This window comes from Zingiber officinale, chromosome 3A, assembly GCF_018446385.1.
Source record: "Zingiber officinale cultivar Zhangliang chromosome 3A, Zo_v1.1, whole genome shotgun sequence".
NCBI classification, from domain to species: domain Eukaryota; kingdom Viridiplantae; phylum Streptophyta; class Magnoliopsida; order Zingiberales; family Zingiberaceae; genus Zingiber; species Zingiber officinale.
The window spans coordinates 30,095,398-30,121,181 of NC_055990.1; the positions used below are offsets into that span (position 1 = coordinate 30,095,398).

A 25,784-nucleotide genomic window follows, 5' to 3' on the forward strand; every position below is an offset into this window, starting at 1 on the left:
GCTCCATTATTGTAGAGCATATCGCCAGTTTCATCACTGTTCGGTGCTCCGTTGGTCCGCTCATGGGTAGCATGACGTAGCGTGGTAGCACGTCAGTTTTACTCTGTTCGGTGCTCCGTTGGTCCGCTCATGGGTAGTGTGACGCAGCGTGGTAGCACGTCAGGGATCCCTCCCCGTCATGGTGTACCGGGAGATGAGAACATTGCGCTCCCCCATTTATGATTTGGGGTAGGAGTATGTGTATACTTCGACAGCATCTCGTCCACTCGGTCACTCATCAGGAGCAGTGACGTCAGAGTGTACGGTTGTCACAACCCTACCCACTCAGTTTCACCATTGTGTATGAGATGACTGACTGGCGTCAGGGATGACCATGTCATTGGCATCATATGCATTTATTGCATTTATTTGCTTGTGTTTGCTGCACTTATATGCTGCATTTTGGTGGATGCATTTGTTTGACATGCATACAGGAGGCATATTATGTATCTGGTTGACGAACCTTTTGTTCTGGATAGGAGTTCCTGGTGAGTACAGCTTCCTCAGTTACCTTTCAGTTTTGCATATTTCCTATATATGATTAGGAAGTTGTATTCCATGTTTATTGCTGTTAGATATTTCTTACTAGGCATGTCTATTGGTATTCGCTGAGTTGTTGAACTCATCCCGTGGACACTATCTTTTTCAGGTACCAGGTTGTTTATGGTGTCGCTTGGAGTATCCTGTCTGCTGGTCCCCACGTCAGCTCAGAAGATCTGTCTCCGCTTGTATTTATTTTGTTTTGATATAAGAAATTTGTATATTTGGCTTTGTGTTCCGGTGTTGTGCCTGGAGTGTTTGTGTTGTTGTGTGGTGTAAGCCTAGCCGGCTAGCAATCATGTATTTTGGATTTCTATCGTTTTTCTGCTGTGTTTTGGTTTTGGTATAGCCGAGTGGGCTGTAAAATATATATATAACTACGTGGTTGTTTTATATTTTGTTCCAGCCGAGTGGGCTGTATCATATAACTGCGTGGTTGTGTGTATATTCCAGCCGCCTGTGGCTGATGTATATTGTGCATGTAGAAATGATTCATATTGTCAGCCGTACAGGGGAGGTGCTGCCGAAATTTCTTCGGACAGGGACTCCCCCAGGGCGTGACAATTTAGTGGTATCAGAGCAAGTATATGATACTTGCTATGTGTTATGGATTTTTTTGATTTATCTGATACCAATTTATTTGGTATCAGAGATCGACTTACGAGTCTTATTTTCCCTGTGTTTCGAATTTCGTGTTTTGGTCTTCTCGATGTGACTTTTCAGGTTTTGGGACCTGGCAGCAGCAGGACATCTCCAAGCTATAGGAGGTATGTTGGTATACTGTTATCCTACTATTTTGTTAGTGTATGCATTGTTGACTGTGATAGTTATGACATGTAATAACACTTTGTATCTGGTATCTGTCTGATGTTGTAGCCATATTACATGTGATGGGTTAGCCACTGATGATGATCGACCGTAATAGAGATTAAGGGTTATAGTTTCTGGTGATTTTTCATATCATACACCAGTAGTTTTTTTAGCTTCTAGTACTACTAGTAGGAGATGGAGGCACATACCTGCCTCTCCTATTATTAGCTATGTAGTGGATAGTATCTACCTATTTATGTTGACCTAGCCAGTAGTATACCATGTTATCTTAGTTAATTTCATTAGTAAATATTGGTTTACTCTTGTTAGATTGGTCAGTAGAAGTCTGATTTACACTTATTGATTTGGGTAGTCGTATATTGATATACCTTAGTTGCTTGTGGAGGATTAAGGTATTCTTGATTAGTTAGTAGATGACTGATTTAGTTTTGTTGGTTTGATCAGTAGAGGATAGTCATACCCTATTATTAGAGGTTCGAATCCTTTCATTATTTGTGCTTAGTTAGGTATCTAGAGTACATTTGAGTACATGGCTCGTACTGACGTGGAAAAGACTGAATTAGCCGTATACCATTGTCGGCTTGGTCAGTCTATTGAGGATCGATGTATCCTGTTCCATGTGGACTTTAATTTTAGACTGTATGTACCTAGTTGGATTGTCTATGATTGCGTTTTCCTGTATGACCTTTATGTTTGATTTTATTTAGTTTTACCCCTAAACATGAGAGTAGGTAGCATAGGGTTTGTGCAGTAGATTGGATTAAATATGCTGATTATACATACCTGTGTAGTTTATACACTTGATTATTATGTGTTGTAGGAGTTCTATGATAGACGGTCAAAATTGCATGTAGTGAGTGTATATTTGTCCGGATGATGATTATTGTGGGTTTCTAGTAGATTATACCCGAGTGGTCTGATTGGTTTATTGGAGGTATTTTGTCGATTAAATCTATGTTGTGAAATGTGCAGATATGTTCGGTGTAATATTTGAGGTATCTTGTTTATTATATGATTGTTCTGAGTGTATACTCGTGTCGATTATGATTTGTTGGAAGTATTACGTTGATTATACTCTTGGCATAGGTGTATATATGTCATGTGAGTGTTGTTTGAGGTGTATTGTTGATTATACCTATGTTGATATATGTACACGGGTTCGGTATGCATTGTTGGAGGTATCACGATGAATTATACCTATGTTGTGAGTATGTGTGGTGTGTACAAATTGGAGGATTATGTCGATCGTACATATGTTGTGTGAGCACGTGTGCCAGGTGTATTGTTGGTAGCAGCATGATGATTCTACTTATGTTGAATGCAGGATGTGGAGTGGCTGCATTATGTCATTTGTTGGATTACTCTGTCAACCCATTTTCTTATCAGTGGGTGACTCACTACAATGTTGATAGATTTGACGATGAGTTTGATTTGATTGCTGGATTGTTATACCTTTGGCTGCCCACAGTGATATGTGGTAGAGAGATCTCGTGCAGTCTCTAACTGGATAGTTAGGTGCCTTGGGCACTTATGTATTATTTTGTGGTGGAGCGTAGCTCCCACATATTATTGTTTGTTGTGGTAGAGTGTTGCTCTCACATATTTCGGATTACTTGTAGCGGAGCATTGCTCCCATATCCATTGCAGATACATGTTATGAATTATTTGTAGTGGAGTGCTACTCCTACATATTGAAGATTTCTCCCACATATGTGGTATTTTCTGTGATGGAGCGTTGCTCTCACACTGGAGAATCTATGCTTAGATGATTTATATCGTTGGTGATCAGATTCCTGACTTGTTGTCGGGGATCTTATGGTTAGGAATGCCTGTGATACAGACATTATGTGTCTTGGTGTTACCATTAGGGCTTGCGGAGCCTTAGATATTTTTATGGACTCGATGATTTGGGTATCCCTAGGATATTGGATCAGAATTCATTATCGTTATTGACGACGTGGTGTTTTATTCCTAATCTGAGGTGTATCACGTACACCATCTTCGCATAGTTCTAGAGATATTTCGACGAAAACGTCTATATGTGAAGATCAGCAGTGCGTATTTTGATTGTTTTCTGTGAGATGATTGAGACACATGGTCACCAGTAGGGGTATACCGGGGATCTACAGGAGATAGAGGTTGTTACCGGTTGGGAGTTACCATAGTCTATACATGAGACTCGCAACTCCCTTTGTCGAGCTAGGAATTACCGGAGGCTCGTTGGGGGTTTTTCCACGCGTTGCTATGCCACTGACACACCTGACCAGGAAAGGCGTGAAGTTCACTTGAATTGAGGATTATGAGATCAGCTTCCAGGAGCTGAAGTGGAGACTAGTGTCGGCTCTGATTTTGGTTTTACCTTCTGGAGAGGACGGATATGTCCTCTACACCGACGCATCTATTCAGGGTTTGAGCGTTGTTCTGATGCGGCACGATAGAGTAGTCTCCTATGTTTCTCGTCGGTTGAAGGAGCATGAGAAAAACTACACTGTACATGATCTGGAGCTAGTCGCCATTATTTTCGCCATGAAGATTTGGCGACATTATTTATATGGCGTTACATTCGAGATTCTCACTGACCATAAGAGTCTCAAATATTTGTTTACTTAGAAGGAACTTAATCTCCGACAGAGGAGATGGATGGAGTTCCTAAAGGATTATGATTGTACCATTAGCTATCACCCGAGGAGAGTTAATGTGGTTGTCCATGCATTTAGCAGGAAGTCCAGAGGGACTTTAGCTTGCCACCGAGTTGTGGTCATAGTCTTGATTCAAGGTTTCTCCGATTTGGGCTTTGAGGGATAAGGACAGACAGAGCAGGGTACTCTGGTTACCATGGTTGCTCAGTCGTCGATCAGGACGAGGATCCGACAGGCCAGGCTGGTGATCAACATTTGCAATTTATAGGCAGCCAGATAGCTTCCGGGCAGCAGACCAAGTTCACACGAGACGAGGAGGGTATTATATACTTCCGAGGCAGATTATGCGTACCTTAGTCTCACCCGATTTTGTCGGAGCTACTTCAGGAGGCTCATCGCTCTCGATTTGCGATCCACCCAAGCGGAACCCGCATGTGTCGAGATTTGAGGCGTTCCTACTGGTGGAACGGTATGAAGAAAGACATCGCGGAATTTGTAGCAAGGTGTCTTGTCTGTCCGCAGGTGAAGTCCAAGCATTAGAGACCTGCCGGTTTACTTCAGCGGATTCCTATTCCCTAGTGGAAATGAGAACATATTACCATGGACTTTGTGGTAGGTTTGCCGAGGACACGACGAGGTCATGACGCGATTTGGGTAATCATTGATCGATTAACCAAATCCACGCACTCGTTAGCGATTCGGAAGACTGATTTCCTGGATCGATTGGTAGATATGTTTTGCCGGGAGATCATCAGATCACGTGGTGTCCCGTTGACTATTATTTCGGATAGAGACCCCCGGTTCACGTCTCATTTTTGACAGAGTCTGCAGCAGGCCTTGGGCACGCAGCTCTGTTTCAGTACAGCTTTCCATCCTCAGACAGATGGATAGTCAAAGCGGACCATTCAAACTCTAGACGACTTGCTGAGATCGTGTGTATTGGATTTTGGAGGCAGTTGGAAGGACCATCTGCCATTGGTAGAGTTCGCCTACAACAACAGCTTATATTCGCTTGTCCAAATGGCACCGTTTGAGGCGTTGTATAGTAGACCTTGTCGGACACCCACCCTCTAGGATGGGTTGGGGAGGCCCAGCTGTTGGGACCTCATAGAGCTCAGCAGGAGGCAGAGTTGGTCCGTATTATCAGACGGAGGATGTCAGAGGCGTAGGACCGCCAGAAGAGTTATGATGATTGGAGACGCATACTCCTGGAGTTCTCTATTGGCGACCATGTATTTTTGCGAGTTTCACCCACAAAAGGAATGAAGAGATTGGCTTCAGGGGTAAGCTAGCTCCGCGATACATTGGACCTTTCCAGATCTCGGAAAGGATTGGAGCGGTAGCTTACCGGTTGACACCACCACCGTCCCTGGCAGGAGTTCATGACGTATTCCATGTGTCTATACTGAAGAGATACATACCCGACCTGACGCATGTGCTGACAGATATCTTAGTTCTAGTTCAGCTTGACGTCACTTATGAGGAGATTCCGGTACGGATTTTGGACCGGAAGAAGCGTCAGCTGCGGAACAAGACTATCCGGCTGGTTAAAGTCGGATGACAACATCATTCGGACGAGGAGGCTACCTGGGAGCTCGAGGATACTATCCGAGCTCGATGCCCCCATCTTTTCACTTGAGGTATGTGATTTAATTTACCGTTCAGCAATTATACTCTTTATCTGTTGTTAGTATTTGCTGATGGTAGATAACGAAATTTGAGGACCAAATTTTTATTAGTGGGGGAGAATGTAAAATACCGAAAAATGGCGAATAATGATAAGGGAAATTTCTGGAATTTTTAAAATTTTTTTGAGAATTTTTCAGAGCTCGTACGAACGAGTTTGCAGGGATAAAAACAGGGCCCCGGGAAGGCCTGTTTAGTCAACCCTATTTAAGAGAGGAAAAGTTGAATTTATTTATATATTTTCTTTTACTGTTTTTATTTGTTTTCGCCGAACTCTCCTTTTCTTTTCCCCCGCGCGCCCGACGCCGTCGAACCACCTGTGCCCTAACTGGCGCCGCTCTCTTCTTATTCTCCACTCTCCCTCTGCCGACAGCCGCTTCTCCCCGATCTTTTCTTCCCTAGCACCGAGCAGCATCGCCGGCCAATCCCTCTTCCTCCTTCCTCGCGGCGCCTCTTCCCTAGATTGGTGCCGCACGGAGCAACACCAATGCCTTCTCTCGAGTCGTGTTGCAGCGCCGAGACGAGGCCGAGCACCGGCCACCAGGTCCGGCACCAGTCGCCTGTGCCTAGTTCTTCCTCTGTGTGCCACTGCCGAGAGCGAGCAGTGTCGCGTCGTGCCCTAGACTTGGTTCACCGCCACTCTAGCGAGTTGGTCTTCAACCAAAGGCAAAACTCCAAGCTCTAGTGGTTTCACCGTGACCTATACCTCACCATCGGATCTTCCTGCTTCGCCACTAGCCGCCGGCAGAGAGAAAACAAGGGGTAGCGAGTAGGTATGGTTTATTGGGTATTTGGATTTTCATTTTATTTTGTGCTGGAATGATGGGTTAATCGCTGTGGTACAGTGATTGTGTGTTCTCCGCAGCAACTATTCACAGTTTTCGGCAACGAATCTCTGACAACGGGTATATCCAGTAGTAAAAATGACTATAGAGTTTAAGGTATGACATAGAGATTTGTTTTAATGCTGTTGATCATGTATAGGTTGAATTAGGTATAAGTTGGATTCATGATATGTTGAATATTAAGTAAGTGATTGATTCTTATGAGGTAATTGATTTATGATGGAAATCTTATTGATTGGTTGGTGTAGAAGGTCACATGATTATTTATAGGATTATGGGGTTAGAATCATGATTTGTTATGATGGATTGTTAATTAAATTGACATTGTGATTAATATAAGAGTTTATGAACGATATAATCATTGGATTGATTATAAAATGTAGAGTGTCTTGGAAAGATTAAATGATTCATGGATGATTTGATTAGGATTTTCCCTAATTAGGTTGAGTTGAGATTTAGCTAATTGTTGTATATGTAATTAGCTAAATTATAATCATGTGATCTGCAGGACGTTGATTCGGGACGAGCACTTCGACATAGAGGTTGATTAGCTCGATCTACATTGAAGGCGGGTACCTCTTGACTTATCTTTTATGATATTGTCATTTGGATATGCATAGTATTTTATAGCTACAAGCAATGATCATGTTTACCTTTGGTATGTCACAGTTTGATACCCATAGCATGTTCTATTTTATCGCTTGTTATGTATCCATGTTTATATCTTGTGATTATTGCCTTGAGTACCTTAGTTCCTAGAGTAAGTGACATACCATGCTTTACTGAGTTTAGGACTAGATTCTGGATTTTTTTTTATTTATCTGACATGTGTATCTATGTTTTTATATCATACCTGATCTGTGTACCTAGACCTTTTGCTTTGATCTTATGGAGGTGGATATGTTCAGGACCTAGGTTGTTATACCATAGAGGACCTGTATACCCTAGATCTGTGGATTTGACTTACTTGTACTAGGGTCCATATTTTTATATATATATGTGGATTTGGTTCAAGATATTGTCATGCTTAATTTCATGCATCATTCGCATGATTGCATACTGCGTGATAGGCTGCTCCATTATTGTAGAGCATATCGCCAGTTTCATCACTGTTCGGTGCTCCGTTGGTCCGCTCATGGGTAGCGTGACGCAGCGTGGTAGCACGTCAGTTTTACTCTATTCGGTGCTCCGTTGGTCCGCTCATGGGTAGTGTGACGCAGCGTGGTAGCACGTCAGGGATCCCTCCCCGTCATGGTGTACCGGGAGATGAGAACATTGCGCTCCCCCATTTATGATTTGGGGTAGGAGTATATGTGTACTTCGACAGCATCTCGTCCACTCGGTCACTTATCATGAGCAGTGACGTCAGATTGCACGGTTGTCACAACCCTACCCACTCAGTTTCACCATTGTGTGTGAGATGATTGACTGGCGTCAGGGGTGACCATGTCATTGGCATCATATGCATTTATTGCATTTATTTGCTTGTGTTTGCTGCACTTATATGCTGCATTTTGGTGGATGCATTTGTTTGACATGCATACAGGAGGCATATTATGTATCTGGTTGATGAACCTTTTGTTCTGGATAGGAGTTCCTGGTGAGTACAGCTTCCTAAGTTACCTTTCAGTTTTGCATATTTCCTATATATGATTAGGAAGTTGTATTCCATGTTTATTGCTGTTAGATATTTCTTACTAGGCATATCTATTGGTATTCGCTGAGTTGTTGAACTCACCCCGTGGACACTATCTTTTTCTGGTACCAGGTTGTTTATGGTGTCGCTTGGAGTATTCTGTCTGCTGGTCCCCACGTCACCTTAGAAGATCTGTCTCCGCTTGTATTTATTTTGTTTTGATATACAAAATTTGTATATTTGGCTTTGTGTTCCGGTGTTGTGCCTGGAGTGTTTGTGTTGTTGTGTGGTGTAAGTCTAGCCGGCTAGCAGTCATGTATTTTGGATTTCTATCATTTTTCTGCTGTGTTTTGGTTTTGGTACAGCCGAGTGGGCTGTAAAATATATATATAACTACGTGGTTGTTTTATATTTTGTTCCAGCCGAGTGGACTGTATCATATAACTGCGTGGTTGTGTGTATATTCCAGCAGCCTGTGGCTGATGTATATTGTGCATGTAGAAATGATTTATATTGTCAGCCGTACAGGGGAGGTGCTGCCGAAATTTTTCGGACAGTGACTCCCCCGGGGCGTGACATATATATATATATATATATATATATATATATGATGACTGTTGCATAGTTCGCATAATGTCATTGCATGCATTGCCGACGACTTTGGCTCCCTTGTTGTTGAGACGGTCATTGGTCTGGGCTGCACACTCGGCCACTCATGGGTTGTGATAGCTGAAGCGTGCCGCATGTCCTGTCGTGCCCCCCACTCACACACTCATGGGTTGTGATAGCTGGAGTCGCGGGTAGCAGGGACCCCATCGCAGACGTAGCTATTTAGCTATATGTAATTGTCCCCTCGGCCACTCGAGAGTAGTGGTTGCTGGAGTGGTGTACAGTCTGTCATTGTCCCGACCTCTTGACCATACTGGGGTCATGGTATAGAGGGGTGGGCGGAAGTGACCATCCGTGCATACGTTGTTATTATTATACCTGCTGTTACTGTTGCTTATTTATGCTGCTATTGTTTATGCTGTTATGCTTACATGTGTTGAGATATATATCTGTTATATGTGTTTAGACATTGACTCACTTATTGGTATTATGTATATACCTCACATGCTACTCTTGTAGTTATGAGCAGTACTGTAGCAGATCTTTGCTACTTTTGACCGTCTATTACTAGCCTAGGATATGGTTTCAGGTATGGACACTTATTATGAGATCACTGTAGTATCTGCTATTCCCCTACGAGACTGTATACCTTTGTATCTCTAGTTCTGTATTATGTTCATGCATTATCTGTCTATTACCCACTAAGTCTTTATACTCACCATCCCGTAAACTGGTTATTTAGCCAAGTAGCAGGTAAAGGATTTATGGAGTCGCCTGGAGAACCTGTCTGCCAGTCCCACATCACGTTCGAGGACGATCTTATGGTTTTGGTATTCCATACGGTATTTGTGTTTTGGCTTTGTACTTGTTTTTGTGTTGGTGTAACGCCCCGCCTTCTACTGACTAAGCCGTAAGGCCGGGGGTTACGTTTGCTAAACTATTCTGTGGCTATCACTGAATTATAATGTGCGGAAAGCTGAACTAATTAAAATCTCTGCTAATTGCTATAAAATCTGGAATTTATGTTCAAAATATTATTTCATTGTTGTACATATGCTACAGGATGGAATCTAAACTTTTTATGCAATTGTGGATGCGAGGCATGCGGTTTAGTGTTGCTGGGAAGGTCGGCCCAGTCGACCAACAGTAAGGTATCGGTGCTCCAGGCTGCGACCCAGTCGACTGAGACTGTCCCAGTCGACTAGGCAGGTCTGATAAGTCTAATTCCAGACTTTTTCAGACCATGCCAAGTCGTCTAACTTGTACCAAAACCTTCCTAAGCATGTAATGTCTTACAGTAGAACACATACTACCATTTTAAGTTATTTAATACATGTTTCTATGAAATTTAACATGCTTTGGCAATTTCTAAGCATATGAGTGGAACCATGGGCTTTGTATCAACTTCATACTAAAACTAAGCATTGATACAAACTAAACATGCCGCTAGCAGCACCCCAACATCCCATATGACAATGTAAGTGCATGATGAGCATTCCTCAACTAATTCGTACACAATTCAAATGTATCAACTGAAAAGCATCATAACATTACTAGGCATGCCATTACTGTTATTGTTCATAGTTTATTAACTAACATCAAGATAACTAGTAGTCTAGGCATAACATGGTGCATACTTTCACAATTCATGACATTTAAACATTCTAAAGGTGCAGAATAATAAGAATATAAGAAATTCTAATTCTTTAAACTTGCTAGTCCCCAAGAGTCTTTATTCCAAGTTCCTTCTCACACACATCTTGACACATTGCCCTCCAGCCTCCGCTAATCCATCTTCCCTTTACTTTTATCTGCAGTATAAGGAAAAGGAAACTATAAGCTTGGGAGCTTAGTAAAAACCATCTACCTCACAAAATATGCATTCGATGAAATCATGCTTTTAAAAGATGCTATTTGAATCACATGCTGATATTCATGCTGAAAATGCTAAAACATGGCATACTGATATATGAGTCATGACAATCAAATACTGATCATAGAACTATCTTGTTGTATCAATAAGAAAAACTGAACTGATACATAAGCTGAGCTAAATTGATGCTAGGCTAATGCTGAATCTGAACTGTATTCACATAACTAATTTGTGAAGTTTGAAAACTATTTTCATAATAGATAAAATTAATAATCATGCTGCTGATGGGCCCGACAACTGTACTTGCTATGCGCGCATCCCTAACTAGATCCGAGATAGCTAGTCCTGAATCTAGTAGGGTTTACTAGGTTATCTAAACCTAGGGACGACTATGAGAGCCCAACCCAAGGACAATTAAGAGTCCAGCACAGTGCCACTGATAAAAGTAAAATACTGATTCATAAGTTGATTTATCTTATCTTGCTCTTACTAGGTTATCTGAACCTAGAGCTAGGTTATCTGAACCTAGGGGCGACTATGGGAGCCCACCCATTGGACCGTAGTCCCATATAAACTGAAGCAAGACTAAGCATGCTATTTAAAATGCTTCTATGGCATTTAATTGAGTTATTAAAATGTCTACTGTAGCATTTAACTGTACTAGTCATTTTATCGAGCACTTGGTGTGCTCTAACTCTCCTCTCTATTAGGGGACCACCTCTAGGCACCCGACAGCGTCTAAAACCCCAAAACTGGGGGTGGGGGGTGGGGAACATGTCTGACCCATCTAGAGGTGCTCAAATAAACCCTAAACCTGCGAGGAGGATCAAATACACCCTACGTGCCGAAAAAAAAAATCTGCATATGGCTAAAAACGTACGATTAGCTACTTATACTGCAGGTGAGGGGTTACTTACTTCCTGTGCTAGGTTTCTTACAATTCTGATCGCTAGGTTCCCGGAGAAGAAGATCTCTTCGGCGATCTTCTTACGTCTACGTGTTCTTCTCGCGGAGAGGAGCGTCCTCGTATCGGAGTCGTCGCCGGAAGGTGCTCCTACGACCCTAGGGATGGAACCCTAGGTTTCTTGGGGGCTTGGTGTGCCGAGAGAGTGAGGAAGAAGGAGAGGTCGGCGGGTGAGGGTGAGGAAGAGTTACCGATCCAAAAATAATAAACCCTCACTTAAATTCTCTATTTGTATTAAGTGATTAATATGACTCAACTCAATCATAAATATAATTTCTCTTCTCTTCTTTCTACACACCCTTGTTGGGGCCACCTGGTTACTAAAGTTATGTTATAAGTTGTAGGGTCCGATAGGTTGCGGGTTCAATTCCCGCTTAGATTATTTTACGTTTTTTTTTATTTAATTTTGCTACTTCTGCTACTCCAAAAATTTCATAAAAATATTCTAAAATTCCAGAAAAATAATAGAATATTTCTAAAATTCATTTTGAGAATTTTCGGCCGTTACAGTTGGTGTATCTTGTATTTGGTTTGGTGAAGATGTGTCAAGCTGAGTCGGCTCGCAGTTGGTTGTATTGTGGTTTTGTGATTGTTATTTGTGATTTCCGCTGTGTTTTACTTTCAGCCATGTGAGTTGTTTAATATACATATATAACTGCGTGGTTGTGTTTATTCTTGTTCCAGCCGAGTGAGCTGATTATATAACTGCGTGGTCGTATATATATTCCAGTCGAATGTGGCTGATATATTTTGTATCTAGGTATGCCTCATATTGTCATCAGTACAGGGGAGACGCTGTCGAAATTTTTCGGTAGAGACTCCTTTGGGGGCGTGACATAACCTAACTTGGTTGATCATATCAAAGTAACCACGAGGTCCAATAATTACCTTGAATTTTTCGATCAGCTTGAAGGGAGGGTACTCGTTTAGGGTTGCGGCTGAAGGGACGGGAAGAAGAGGCTAGAGTGTACAAGTCAGAGCAACCTGAAGGGAGACGAACTGAATCCTTCATTGGGGTTTGAAGACTCCTTCGCTGCATTTTTCACAAGGAGCAAGGGAGACGAGCCTTGTAATTTCATCCCAATAGCTAAGTTCCTTCACTGAGCAATTTGGGTCTGATGATTCTCTTCTCTTTGCCGGCTCGCTGGGAGGTAGAGAAAGGAGAATTTTCAGCGAACTGGACTTTGTTTTAGGGCTGGATGTTTGAAGGGGAAAGAAAGAAAGGAAGAACGTGAATGAAGCAAAAAATGGGAGAGAAGGTTCATTGCCGGGCTGAGTTAGAAATTTACAAGTCGGAACCATGTCGTTTGCTACAATTTTTTTTTTTGTTTTTTTTGCTCTTTTCATTCGTGTTCTGCATCATTACTCTATTTAAATTTATCAAATGGTGAGCATTCAAAATGTTTATCTTTAATTTATTAATTGGATCTGTGAGTTGATTGAAAGTGAAGATCAGTGTTAAGTCATGTTTAGTTGACTAACTAGTAAACTAAAAGCGTTGTTAAGTAATGTTAGTATCAATTAACTAGAAGTGATGTTAAGTAATGCCAGCTGACCAAACAATTGCAAATGATTTAGTGAATTAGGCCATAATAAATCAGATGAATAAATTAGACAAAGAGAGTATTTAAGAAAACTTATAAAAGTAGGTGTGAAATTGCAAGCAGAATTCTCACTCAACTCTAAGTGCACCTTTGCAAAAATAATATTGTAGCAATTCTCTAAGCAATGCACCTTATCGATAATTTAGTTACACGAAGAGTTGCCAACCAAGGATCAAATTTATTGAGTGATACACAAGTGTAGCTACTAAGCATGTCTTCAGAATGGTTCATTGGTAATCTGATGGAGGCTCAAAAGCATCTCTGCTCTTCGTTTTCCCTTGCTTGCCTGTCGTCTCACTTTCTTCTTCTTCTTCTTCTTCCACATGTTCCCTTTTGCTCATCTACGAAGACAGTGAGGTAGATGAGTTTAAGCTTCTATTCGATTTGAAGTAAAAGACATGCTCACCTTGCTGCTTGAATGAGGAGCACTGTGATTGCTTGCCGTTATTTTCCTCCTTGAGGCACTTCTTTTGCTGTTGGACTTCCTTCTACTAGTTGGTTGACAGCCATTTCTGGGATTCTGAGAAGCTACTGAAGATGCATCGAAGTTCACTGACACATCGTTCGAGCCGCAGCTTTCCTTTTCCTCCACTGCCGCGTTGGATCTCTTTCTGATGACCATCCTCCTCTGTACTACACTCGAAGCTTGCCTGAATTCCGAAGCGTGTTCTTGCTGGCGTGTGGCCATCCATCTCTCTAGCCAGCTCCACCCCAAGTTCAGCTCGGTCGGGTTCGGTTTCGCTGATCTTCTCTTCGTCATGCAAGTCCTCAGCTGCATTCGTGCAGAGCTCTCAGCTTTCTTGTTTGCTTTCATCTGATCTTATGCATCAAACTCTTGAATCTGTTTCTGGACTTACCTGCTGCGAGAAGGCATAGGCAAGAGCTCTTTCTCGTCTGGTCGTCGCTTCGAGCTTGTTTTGGATTCTCAGTTTGGAGATGCTGCTGCTGAGAGTGCTGTCGTCCCATTCCTCCTGCAACAATTCAGCATGAATTAAATAGACAGTTTCAAGCTAAAAAAAACAAAGGTATCTGAAGAAATGGATTGTTATGAATTACCTTTGGCTTGAACACTTGAGATCTAGCTCTTCGCTGGGCATGGTTCTGCAGCGTGATGATACTTGCTTCGTGATCGCTTGAAATACACACGGAATCTCCCATTTGAACCTCGATCGATGTGTTCTCGAATGTCTTACACTCCAGAGACCGAGCATCGTTGCCTTCGTCGTGCATCTTGCATTGCTGCCTCGTCTGTAAACAAATCGACCAATGTTCAGTATCAGAGCTCGCCTGGTGAATTCTGAATGCTACGTACCAGGAACCCTCGAAAAGCCGCTTGGATAAGAATGGCAGCACGTTCTCTTGCAGAAACATCTCCATCCATGCCGTCTTCCACTTGGACTGCTCGACGATCTCCATTCTCTTCGGAGCTTTTGCAAGAGGCCAAATCATCCTCCACCAGAACAGAGCTGAATTCTTCCCCGCAGAGGTAGAGTTTAATGGCACTCCATTTGATCTTCTCAAGCAACATGCTCCTTTCATGCTGAAGACCGAGAGCGAATTACATAGAACTCAGAAAGCAAGCAATCGCAATCCAGAGCAAGATGAAGGATTGATTCTACCTGGCACTTTGAAGTGCGACTCCGCGAGAAGACTCGCTTGACGAGACATCCAGACCTCCCCATTCTTCCCTTAAGATTTGCCTCTCCTTCTTCCTCTTCCTCCTCCTTTAGAAGCCAAGAACTGGAGCAGGTCTGAGCAATTAAATGCGCGATGGCTAGAGATGGACCAGCTGCGTTGCGTTGATGCATGTGTTGGGTGAATTTACAAGGTGGAAGAGCTTTAGAGCTGGAGCTGGGCATTTGTTAAAGCCACAAAGTGAAAGCGGAAATGGATGCTTTTGATCTACACATGGCCTGCTTCCTGCAGCATTAACTGGTGCTCTAGCCCCTTTGCTTCTTCTTGGGAGTAGGCATATCGCTTTTCACCTGCCCCTTCCTCCTTAGCTCCATTTGTCTACTGCTCCATTTATTCATTCATTCATGCTCTTAATTAGCTCGTATAGTGTAACCGCGCTTGGATTTGTTTAGTTTGTGTGGATTTATTAGTTCATGGATTTCGAGAGCAGTTGGATCAGAGAGCAGTACACTTCATTGATTCTTTTCATTTTCATGAAACTTAATTCACGTGAGGATTGAAAATGAAAAGAAAACGTATTAAAAAGTGGAGTTGTGTAGACAAGGACTCAAAGGGAAGAACTTTCTTGGTCTAGATTTATATGTGATTTAAAAGTTATACAATTCTAAAAAGAACTGCTACTTGCATGACTCGGATCTAGGTGACGCCTAATACCTATGTTCAAGGGCGGAGACCGATGTTAGTCTATCTAGGCTTTAGTCCGGGTTGAATTAGCGTTTATGGAAAAAACCATATTGATATCGTGAGTATAAAAAGTTACCATGGATGCGATGAAGGTCAATCTATCTAGGTTAAAATCAAGAGGTCAATGAACTATCTCTATCTGAGCTGAGCCTTTAGTCTTCTTGACTGAACTGATTCACTAATCTTTCTAACCGAGTAGATCTATCAATCTTCCTAGCCAATCAGAGTCGACCCGTCAATTTTCTTGGTTGAGTTAAGCCAACCCGTCGATCATCCTCACCGAGCCGAGCCAACCCACCAATCTTCCTAGTCAAGCTGAGTGGACCTGCCAGTCTTCCTAATCGAGCGGATCCACCAGTGTTCCTAGTGGAGTGGACCCACCAATTTTCTTGGCTGAGCCAACCCACCAGTCTACGGTTGGTCTTATAACGACTCCAGGGGCTTAGCTCCTCGATTGAATATCCAGTTTATGTCTGATCGGCTCTATCACTTGAACGCTCTAACTCACCTCTGTTAAGACCCTTATGCCCGACTAGAAGGGGATGAATAGTCGATCATCTACTTCTTCCCTGCTTGTTAGTGCAGTGGAATACCAAAGCAAACAAAGGAAAAATAAAACCTAGAGGCAATAAATAAAACAACCAAACCTCTAAAATGTTGATTTATGTAGTTCAGAGATTATGGCTCATACTCCATGATTGTCCGTAAGGTGAACAATCCCTTAATTCGTCGGTGAATTAATCCCCGGAACATTGGTTAGCTTGATCCTCCTTATCAGTGGAGAACGCTCACCACAACTCGATCAAGATCTCTTGGATAACCTCTGAGCTTGGGAGACTCTATTAGGGACTAACCACCTCTAATTTCGTCACCTAAGACAGCCACCTCGAGTTTCATTATATAGAGCTTGGGAAAAACAACCAAGTTGTTTCTACGGTTACCAGTCAACAGGTCACACCACTAGTCGATTCATCCTCTGCGGAATTCGACGGTTACAACCCCAACTGAAATAGACTAGTCGACTGGTCTACTTCGGTTGAGAGAATAGAAACATTCTGTTCTCTCTCCAGTCGACTAATACATGCACCAGTCGACTAGTAAACCCTAAACTTAGGGTTTATCCCAAGTATATTCTCTCAGCATTCGTCTTCGCCCACACAACCTTGACCTTGCCTTCTAACCTCCTCCATCAGCCTTGCATCCCTCAGATGTTTTTCCATCCTTCACGTTTTGCCTTCAAGAACTTCTTTTAGCCTTGTCCTTATTGTCGGGTCTTCCATTGCCAAGTCATACTTGGACTTACGTTACCAAGATTATACACTTAGACTTACACTGCCAAGATCATACTTGGACTTTGCCTTGTACCTGCATCTTACACACTCACAAGAGCATATCAAATACAATAATAATCCTAATTTAAATTTTTGCCCAAACATCAAAACCTAGGGTCACACATATTGCTCCAATAATCTCCCTTTTTTTGATGTTTGACAACCCATTTAAGTTAGGAAAATAGTAAAGCAATACATATGCACATAAATATACAAACCAACTTATACATAAACCATGGAACCTAATCCTAAGCTCCCCCTTTACCTAAGCTTCCCCTTGAACTAGGATTTTCCACAAAGGTAAACCTCTCTCCCCTTTGCCAATAAATAAGCAATCTACTTATGCTTATATCATGGAACATAATCCTAGGCTCCCCCATTCATCTAAGCTCCCCCTTGAAATAGGATTTCTTGTAAAGGTATTTAGATTTCCCACTTAACCTACACTTCTGCCCCTTTGTCATACATCAAAAAGAGCTCCAACAATATCACAATTATTAGACTCTTTAACCTCAATGACGATAATTATCATGTATCAATCCCCCATAAGATTACATACATATTTACCATTCTTTTGGTCATTTCCTATTCCTGAAAAAACCAATTTCAGCATGTATTAGTCGACTTCCATAGGCCCCAATTGACTGATCTCATCGAAATAACCTCACAGAACCATTCTGTGCTTGATGAACATTGTTACCATTCTTTTAGTCATTTTCTATTTCTGAAAAACTAATTTTAGTCTGTATCAGTCGACTGATCTCATCGAAATAATTTCACAGAACTATTTTGTGCTTGATGAACACTATTACTAGTTGACTAACACCCTATTTTAGCTCAAAACAACATTTTTGACCTAATTTAAAAAATACACCAAAAATTTCACAGGCCTCCAAAAATTCTCAAATTTTGTGGAGAGGTCTATTTTACCAATGTCTACTTAGAATATATATATATTGTGTTTGTGTCAATCTCAAGATCTATATATATATATATATATATATATATATATATATATATATATATATATATATATATATATATATATATATATCACAGATCTCGAGATTGGCATAAAATCTAAAACTATCTAAATGGTTCAATTGAACTTTGACCAAAAGTTCTAATTTTAGCTTTCTCTTGATATATTTGCTCATACCAAATCATAATGCATCCTTAGCATTAGTTTATATGGCATCTATACATCCAAAATAAATTTTCATGCAATATAAACCCAATATCATATTTTTATACATGAAACACATCTCATATGTGTCAATTTCTTAGGTTTGAGACTCAAGTCCATCTTCAAAGCACTTGGTCATATTTCATGACCCATCTAGAATCTCAAGCAATGTCCACTTGAGATCCATTGGCCATGGACCCCAAATTAACTTTTTGAGCTCCCCCTAGAGCTCTTAACCTTAGTCATCTCCCTAGGCGACTCATCTGCTATGGTTAGACCACATCGGTGTACCTCAGGTGATAATTGACCTACAAATCTAACCTTCATAACATTAGACACCTTGTCTTTGGTTAATTTATCCTTATCCTTACATTGCTTTCCCTTGTCATTTCTTGACCTCTCCTTACTATAATCATATGTCACCCTAGCATATGATTTTTCTCTATCCTTGGAGGATTCTCCTTTGTCATTTGCACTTGCAATCATTGCATGTGCCCTTCTTTTAGCCTTAGGGGACTCTATTATGGCATGTCTGCCAAAGTGATCCATGGGTAATTTTCTTTTACCCTTGTTTGATAAAGACTAGTATCCCAAATCGAATCTATCACCATTGGATCTTTAACTACCCAACATTCTATCAAGTCCTTTAGATCCTACAATGAATCTATCTAGGACTTTTTCTACCCTATCAAGCTTTTCTCTTAAAGCTTGATTTTCCAATTCTAGGTTCCTAACCTTAGAATCAACATGTCCATATTGGGCATTCTAGGACCTACCATTCTTTCTAGGCATGTGTCTCCCCTTCTTGGGATTAATGCCTAGATCCTTCACTACCTTTCTAACCTTATGCATGGTAGTTTGATTCTTGTTAGGTCTAACCTTTAGGTTTGACTTCCTAGGGTTATCAACTATGTTAACCCTATTTCTATCATTATACCTAAATCCTAATTATGCATGGTTAAATAATATATATTATTTTTAGCATGCATCTCCCTAGTACTTGAATTAATATCCAAATTAAAATTCAAGTTAGAGTACACCTTCCTACCTTCCATTGGAGCTCTGCCTTGACATGAGCATCCATATCGCTTCATTCTCCTCCATTGCTTCAATTGCTCCATTTTCATGAGCTCTCTCTTTCTTGGGCACTTTGTGTGGTAATGTTCCCACTCACCACATATGAAGCATCGAATGTACCTCTTCTTCTTGGCACCATCCCTACAACCCACGTTAGTTTTCAAAAGAACTTTATCGGATTTAGGGCTTATCTCCTTTACCTTCTTGAGCAATGGACACCTACTCTTATAGTGTCGCATCTCACCACATTCAAAACACATGATGTGTGATTTCTCGCTGTTCTCAGTAGTTGAGGTTGAGTGTTGAACTTCCAAGACTTCTTCCTCACTAGTCTTGGACTCTTCTTCCTCACTTGAAGATGTAAACGGTTTCACTTCTTCCTCCTCTTCAGATGTTGAGCTCGTCTCTACATCTGATTGGTCCTTCTCCTCCTCTTGGACCAATGAGCCATTCTCCTTGGGCTCCTCCACTTCTTGGATTTTTGTAGGGTCCTCATGAAAAGCAATTACCTTCTTCCAAAGGTCACTTGCACTCTTGTATTTACCTACACTAGATAGTACCTTAGAAGGTAATAAATCTACTAAAATTTTAGTTACCTCCTTATCAGCCTCTAATTGTTGTCTTTGTTCTTTAGTCCAATATCGTGGTCGAAGATGCTTCCTCTTCTTGTTCATCGGAGCTTTGAAGGGATCTTCTAATGCGATCCAATGGTCCCAATCCATTTGGAACCAAGTCTCCAATCGCATCCTCCAATACTTAAAGTCTCCTTCCTCGTATGGAAGTGGGATTCGGATATCCCATCCTAATGGTCCTTTCGACTCCATTGTCTTCCTCTAGTACTTGCTCCTATAGGCGGTTAGTCCTTCAAGAGTGCTCCTCGCTCTGATATCAATTGTTGGGACATTTATGCCTGGTAAGAATGGCAATGGGGCGGGACGGGGGCGGGTTTGTCATCCCCATCCCCGCCCCGTCCTTATTTTTTCGGATTTGGGAATTCCCCAAACCCGACCCCATGGGGATCAAATCCCCATCCCCACCCCATCTCCAAATTTAATTTATATTATTATTATTATTATTATTATTATTATTATTATTATTATTTTATCATTATTATTAATAATTATATTAATATTAATATCAATATTAATAATATTATTATTAATATTTTCAAAAAATTTAATATTAATATTAACACTATTATTAATATTTTTTTAAAAAAATCTTATTATTTATTAATATTAATAATAATAACATTCGGGGCGAGTTCGGGGATGAGGATAGTATTCCCATACCCACCCCGAACCTGTCCCATCCCCGAAAAAATTGGAGATCCCCATCCCCGTTTCGGATTTTCCCCGCGGGGCCCTGAACCCATGGGGAAAATTACCATCCCTAATGCTTGGCTAGAGGGGGTGAATAGCTAATCACCCACTTCTTCCCTTCCTACATTTGTTAGTGCAGCGGAATACCAAAACAAACAAAGAAAAACTAAAAACTGGAGGCAATAAACAAAACAATCAAACTTCTAACACGTTGATTTATGTGGTTTAGAGATTAGGGCTCCTACTCCATGGCTGTCTGTAAGGTGGACAATCCCTCAATCCATCGGTGGATTAATCCTCTGAACTTCGGCTAGCTCAATCCTCTTTGTCGGTGGAGAAACCTCACCACAACTTGATCAAGTTCTTTTGGATTACCTCTGATATTGGGAGACTCTATTAGGGGTTAACCGCTTCTAATTTCGTCACCCAAGCCAGCCACCCCGAGCTCCATTATATAGAGCTTAGGAAAAATAGCCAAGTTGTTTCTATCGTTACCAGTCGACTAGTCACACCACCAGTCGACTGGTCCTTTATGGAATTTGACCGTTACAACACAATGGCTCAATACTAGTCAACTGGTGCAAGGATCAGTCAACTGGTCCACTTCGGTTGAAAGAATAGAAATATTATATTTTCTCCCCAGTCGACTGGTATATACATTAATCGACTAGTAAACCCTAAACCTAGGGTTTACCCCGAGTATATTCTCTAAGCACTCGTCCTTGCCTGTACAACCTTGACCTTTCCTTCTAGTCTCCTCCATTAGTCTTGTGTCCCTTAAATGCTTCCCTATCCTTCACGTTTTGCCTTCAAGAGTTTCCTTCGGCCTTGTCCTTGTTGTCGGGTCTTCTATTTCCAAGTCACACTTGGACTGATGTTGCCAAGACTATATACTTGGACTTACACCGCTAAGATCACACTTGGATTTTTCCTTTGCCAAGATCACACTTGGACTTTGCTTTGTTATACTTGCATCTTACGCACTCACAAGAGCATATCGAATACAATAATAATTCTAACTTAAACCTTTGCCCAAACATTAAAACCTAGAGTTACACAGATTGCTCCAACAACCTCCACTCCAACCTGACTCCTCCAGGCCCAAATATCCAGAACAACACATATGCCCCCCATAGGTTGTTAAACTACATGAGTTGTGAGAACACATGGGTGTCCATACACATGGAGTAATATGTGTGATATAACGTGATCTTCACGAGATCTCTATAGTGCAGGATATGGGTGATATGACCCTTGATACAACGATGAGACACCCTCATCAAGACATGATATCTTCAAAAATGCACCATCTCCTCTAATAGCCATGGATGTGACACATCACTCCTTTGTGCTATAAAAGACCCCGCCTCCATGAGCCAAAGGAGGCTAGATACTCATTACTACATACACTCATATTTCATTATTCTCCTATACTGTTTATCTTCTCCATTTTTGACATCTCCGGAAATTGACTTGATTGAGCGTCAGAGTGAAAGACCAGAGCATCCCCGGTCATCCCTCTAACGTTCTGTCTACTTTTTTTCTATGTTATAGCAACCTTGCATGCATTATTGATAGGAGACTTTCTGACACCTTCGATATCTTATTATTTTTTTTTCTTGGAGGTCCAGTGATTCAGTCTACCTAAAAGACAACTCACCCCCCTCTTCCTCCTAGTCATGGCGGCTTGGTCAACACTAGCAACACCTCATCGACAGTCCATCTCTCACCGCTTCCTAACACTACAAAAAAACTATAATTTATTCATGAATATTTATGACAAAATTTTTTTCCACTAATTTACGACAAAATATAAATTGTCACAATTTAGCAACCAATTTTTTGATAAAATATTTTTGTCGCAAATCAGCAACAAAATATGATTCATGGCCAAACTCATTGGAAATTAGTGATGAACTTCCATATTCATCACAGATCTTGTGACAAATCCTAAATTTGTCACAAATTTGGCGATGAAAAATAGATTTGTCGCACATTCTATGACGAATAATGGATTCGTTACAAAGTTTGCAATGAATTCAGGATTCATTGCTAAATTTAAATTTTTTTAATATAAATTTAAACTTTCTGAAGTTGGTTGAGGTACCTAGAGATCACAAAATGAGATGAAATCAGTTTCTATGGGTTCCTATAAATAACCTGATCATATAAATGCACTTAAATATAAATTTTACCTAATATATTAAGATCGGTGATTTTTTTAATGATGATTAGCATTTCCAGACACCTTCGTGTTCAAAAAATCACTGTATGGGTGAAATTAGTGTTTAAAGAGATTTATAAAATCAGGAAATTTATAGGAACCCATGGAACTGGTTTCATGTCATTCCAAGCTCTCTAAGTACCTTAGTCGTCTTCAAAAAATTTAAATTTATATATAGAAATATGTGATAAATTTGTGATGAATTTCTAAATTAATCGTAGATTTGTGATGAATTTAGAAATTTGTTACAAAATCTGCGACGAATTCTAAATTTATCGCAGAATGTTAATTTTTTTTTAAAAAAATAAACTTTCCGAAGTCGATTGAGGTACCTAGAGAGCTCGGAATGAGATAAAACTAGTTCCTATGAATTCCTATATAAATCACCTAATCTTATAAATGTACTCAATATTAATTTTATCTAATATATCGAGATCGATGATTTTTTGAAAGTAATTATCATTTTTGGACACCTTCACATCAAAAAAATCACCGGTTGGTTAAAATTAGTATTTGGAGAGATTTATAAAATCAAGGGATTTATAAAAATCCATAAGAATTGGGTTTATGTTATTCTGAGCTCTCTAAATACCTCAACCAGCTTCGAAAAGTTTAGATTTATATATAAAAATATTTGGCAAATCTACTATCACGCCCCGAGGGAGTCTCTGCCAGAGGAAATTTTGGCAACGTCTCTTCTGTACGGGTGACAAAATGAACATTACTACAAAGCCCTCAGGGCTACACAAACCTCAGCCAACACGGCCAGAACAATAACAATAAAAATACTAACAATCCACGGAGTTTAATTAACTCAACCTCTGACTGACACAACCACGTAGTTTATTTAAATAAATGCTACTCACTACAACGACAGAAAACTTAAACCCACAACAGAAAATCCAACGTAGCAGAAAAACAAAGGCAGTAGATCAAAACTCGATAAAAATCCATGAGTACAATTATACATTACAAGTATATAAAAACATAACAAGGAAACCAAAAGTCTAAAGGTAGAAAACCGTCGCGACAGGTGGTGGGGGACTAGCGACAGGAATCTCCTGATAGCATCAACCTAAAATAGGTAAATAAAATCATGGGGTGAGTCCATGAACTCAGCGGATACCAAGTTGACATGCACAGTCAGAAATAACCAATAGTAACTATTATGCGTACAGTCTCCTGGAATAATAATGGAAAATGCAAAACTGGAAAGAATTGGAGAAGCTATGCTCACCAGGACCTTCTATCAGGAAAATAAGGTTGTCAGACCGAAAATAACATGTCCATGTATGCATGTCAATCATATGTATTTACCCAATATGCAGCAAATAAAGTACAGCAAATACAAGTAATAAATGCAATCATGCATATGATGCAAATGACATGGTCACCCCTGATGCCTGTCGCCATCTGACACACGATGGTGAGACTGAGTGGATAGGGCTATGACAACTGTGCACTCTATCATCACTGCTCCTGATGAGTGATCGAGTGGACAGGATGCTGTCGGAGTACACCTATCCTCCTACCCCAAATCATAAGTTGGGGAGCTCAATGCTCTCATCTCCCTGAGACAATCTAGAGGAGGGATCCCTGCCGTGCTACCACGCAGTGTCACGCTACCCGTGAGTGGACCAGCAGAGCACTGACAGAGCAAACTGTCACACACCCTGCCTGATATACTACTAACCCATGAGTGGTTGTGTGTGCAGATCCATGAAACTGGCGATGAGCTTAACAATAATGGAGCTGCCAATTACTCAGCATGCAATCATGCAAGATGGTGCATGACACTAAGCATGAAGATCCTGACCATATCTACCTCCATAAAATATGCTCCAAAAAAAATACATGGATCAAATAAGAAGATCTAGGTACACGTGTCAGATATGGTAAATGTCTAGTCCGGTATATGATAAGGCATGGTATGTCACTACTTCTATGAGTATAAATAATCAAGAGGGTAATGAATGCAAAACAGGTAAGCAAAACCAAACATGCAACAGGTAACAAGTACTGGCATACCGATGCAGATATGAACATAATCATTACTACTCGTTAAAATCTACTATGCATATCAAATGATAATATCTAAAGATAAGTCAAGATACTCGCCTCCAATAATGGAGATCATATCTAAAATAGATCTTTTGTCGAGACTGTCGTCTCGACTCAAAGTCCTACAAATCAAACATATAATTTAGCTACTCTAACATGTATCAAGTAACTAAATTAAACTCCTAATTTAATTAGGAAGCCCTCATTATTAATCATCCTTAACTGATCATTGATTAACTCATCCACCCATTTGACTAAATTATGTTAGGTTAAACATAAACCATTTCCAAACTTACCCAATCCGATTCACTGCTTGATGAAGAAACCCAATCGCAACATCAATAGAAGTAGAGCTCTCCTCTCAAATCCAATAAGAGGATGGTGTCGCAGCGATGACTAGAATTAGGTGAAGGTGCTGCCCTCCAAAACAAATACCTAATTCACAATATTTACATCCTTAAACACACTGATTGCGTCCTCAAATCAAGAAATACCACTCAACAATAATAGAATAAGGAAAACTCGTTACCTAACTCTTCTTCTCTAGCGATGATAGCAGCAACCATGGCTGGTGGCACCAGCTCAGAGCAGAGGAAGATGATGACCCTACCTGCAGGTTGGGCTCAACACCATGAGTGGGTGAGGTTGCTCTGGTGCAAGGCAGTGGTGGTCGATCGACGCCGGCGCTCGGCGAAGTGGCAGAACAATGGTGGCGCGAAGCGGTGATTCGGGACTAGGGCATAGCATCGGCACAGGGGAAATTGGGAGTGAGGGGGGCTTGGCCGACTGTCAGACAAATGGTGCCAGCACGAAAGCAACCTCAGGATTGGAAGAGAGGCAGAGAGGAGGCGGTCGGCGCTCTAGGGCAAAGATGCGAGGTTGGCGTTGATCCTTCCTTCCGACGATGAGATGAGGGGAGAAAAGGAAGAGCCCGACAG

The 25,784-nt window shown here is 40.9% G+C and overlaps 1 protein-coding gene across 1 annotated transcript; it reads right to left on the minus strand.

Moving 5' to 3' along the window:
• Positions 1 to 13,319: 13,319 nt before the first annotated feature.
• On the minus strand, positions 13,320 to 15,221 carry LOC122051627 (protein IQ-DOMAIN 33-like). The gene is made up of 6 exons (XM_042612835.1): positions 14,886 to 15,221; positions 14,579 to 14,806; positions 14,323 to 14,514; positions 14,124 to 14,237; positions 13,673 to 14,038; positions 13,320 to 13,607 (listed from the first exon to the last, which is right to left on the minus strand). The coding sequence occupies exons 1-6, from the start codon at positions 15,123 to 15,125 to the stop codon at positions 13,494 to 13,496; spliced, it is 1,254 nt and encodes a 417-aa protein (XP_042468769.1). The 5' UTR covers positions 15,126 to 15,221; the 3' UTR covers positions 13,320 to 13,493.
• Between the last annotated feature and the right edge of the window lie 10,563 nt (positions 15,222 to 25,784).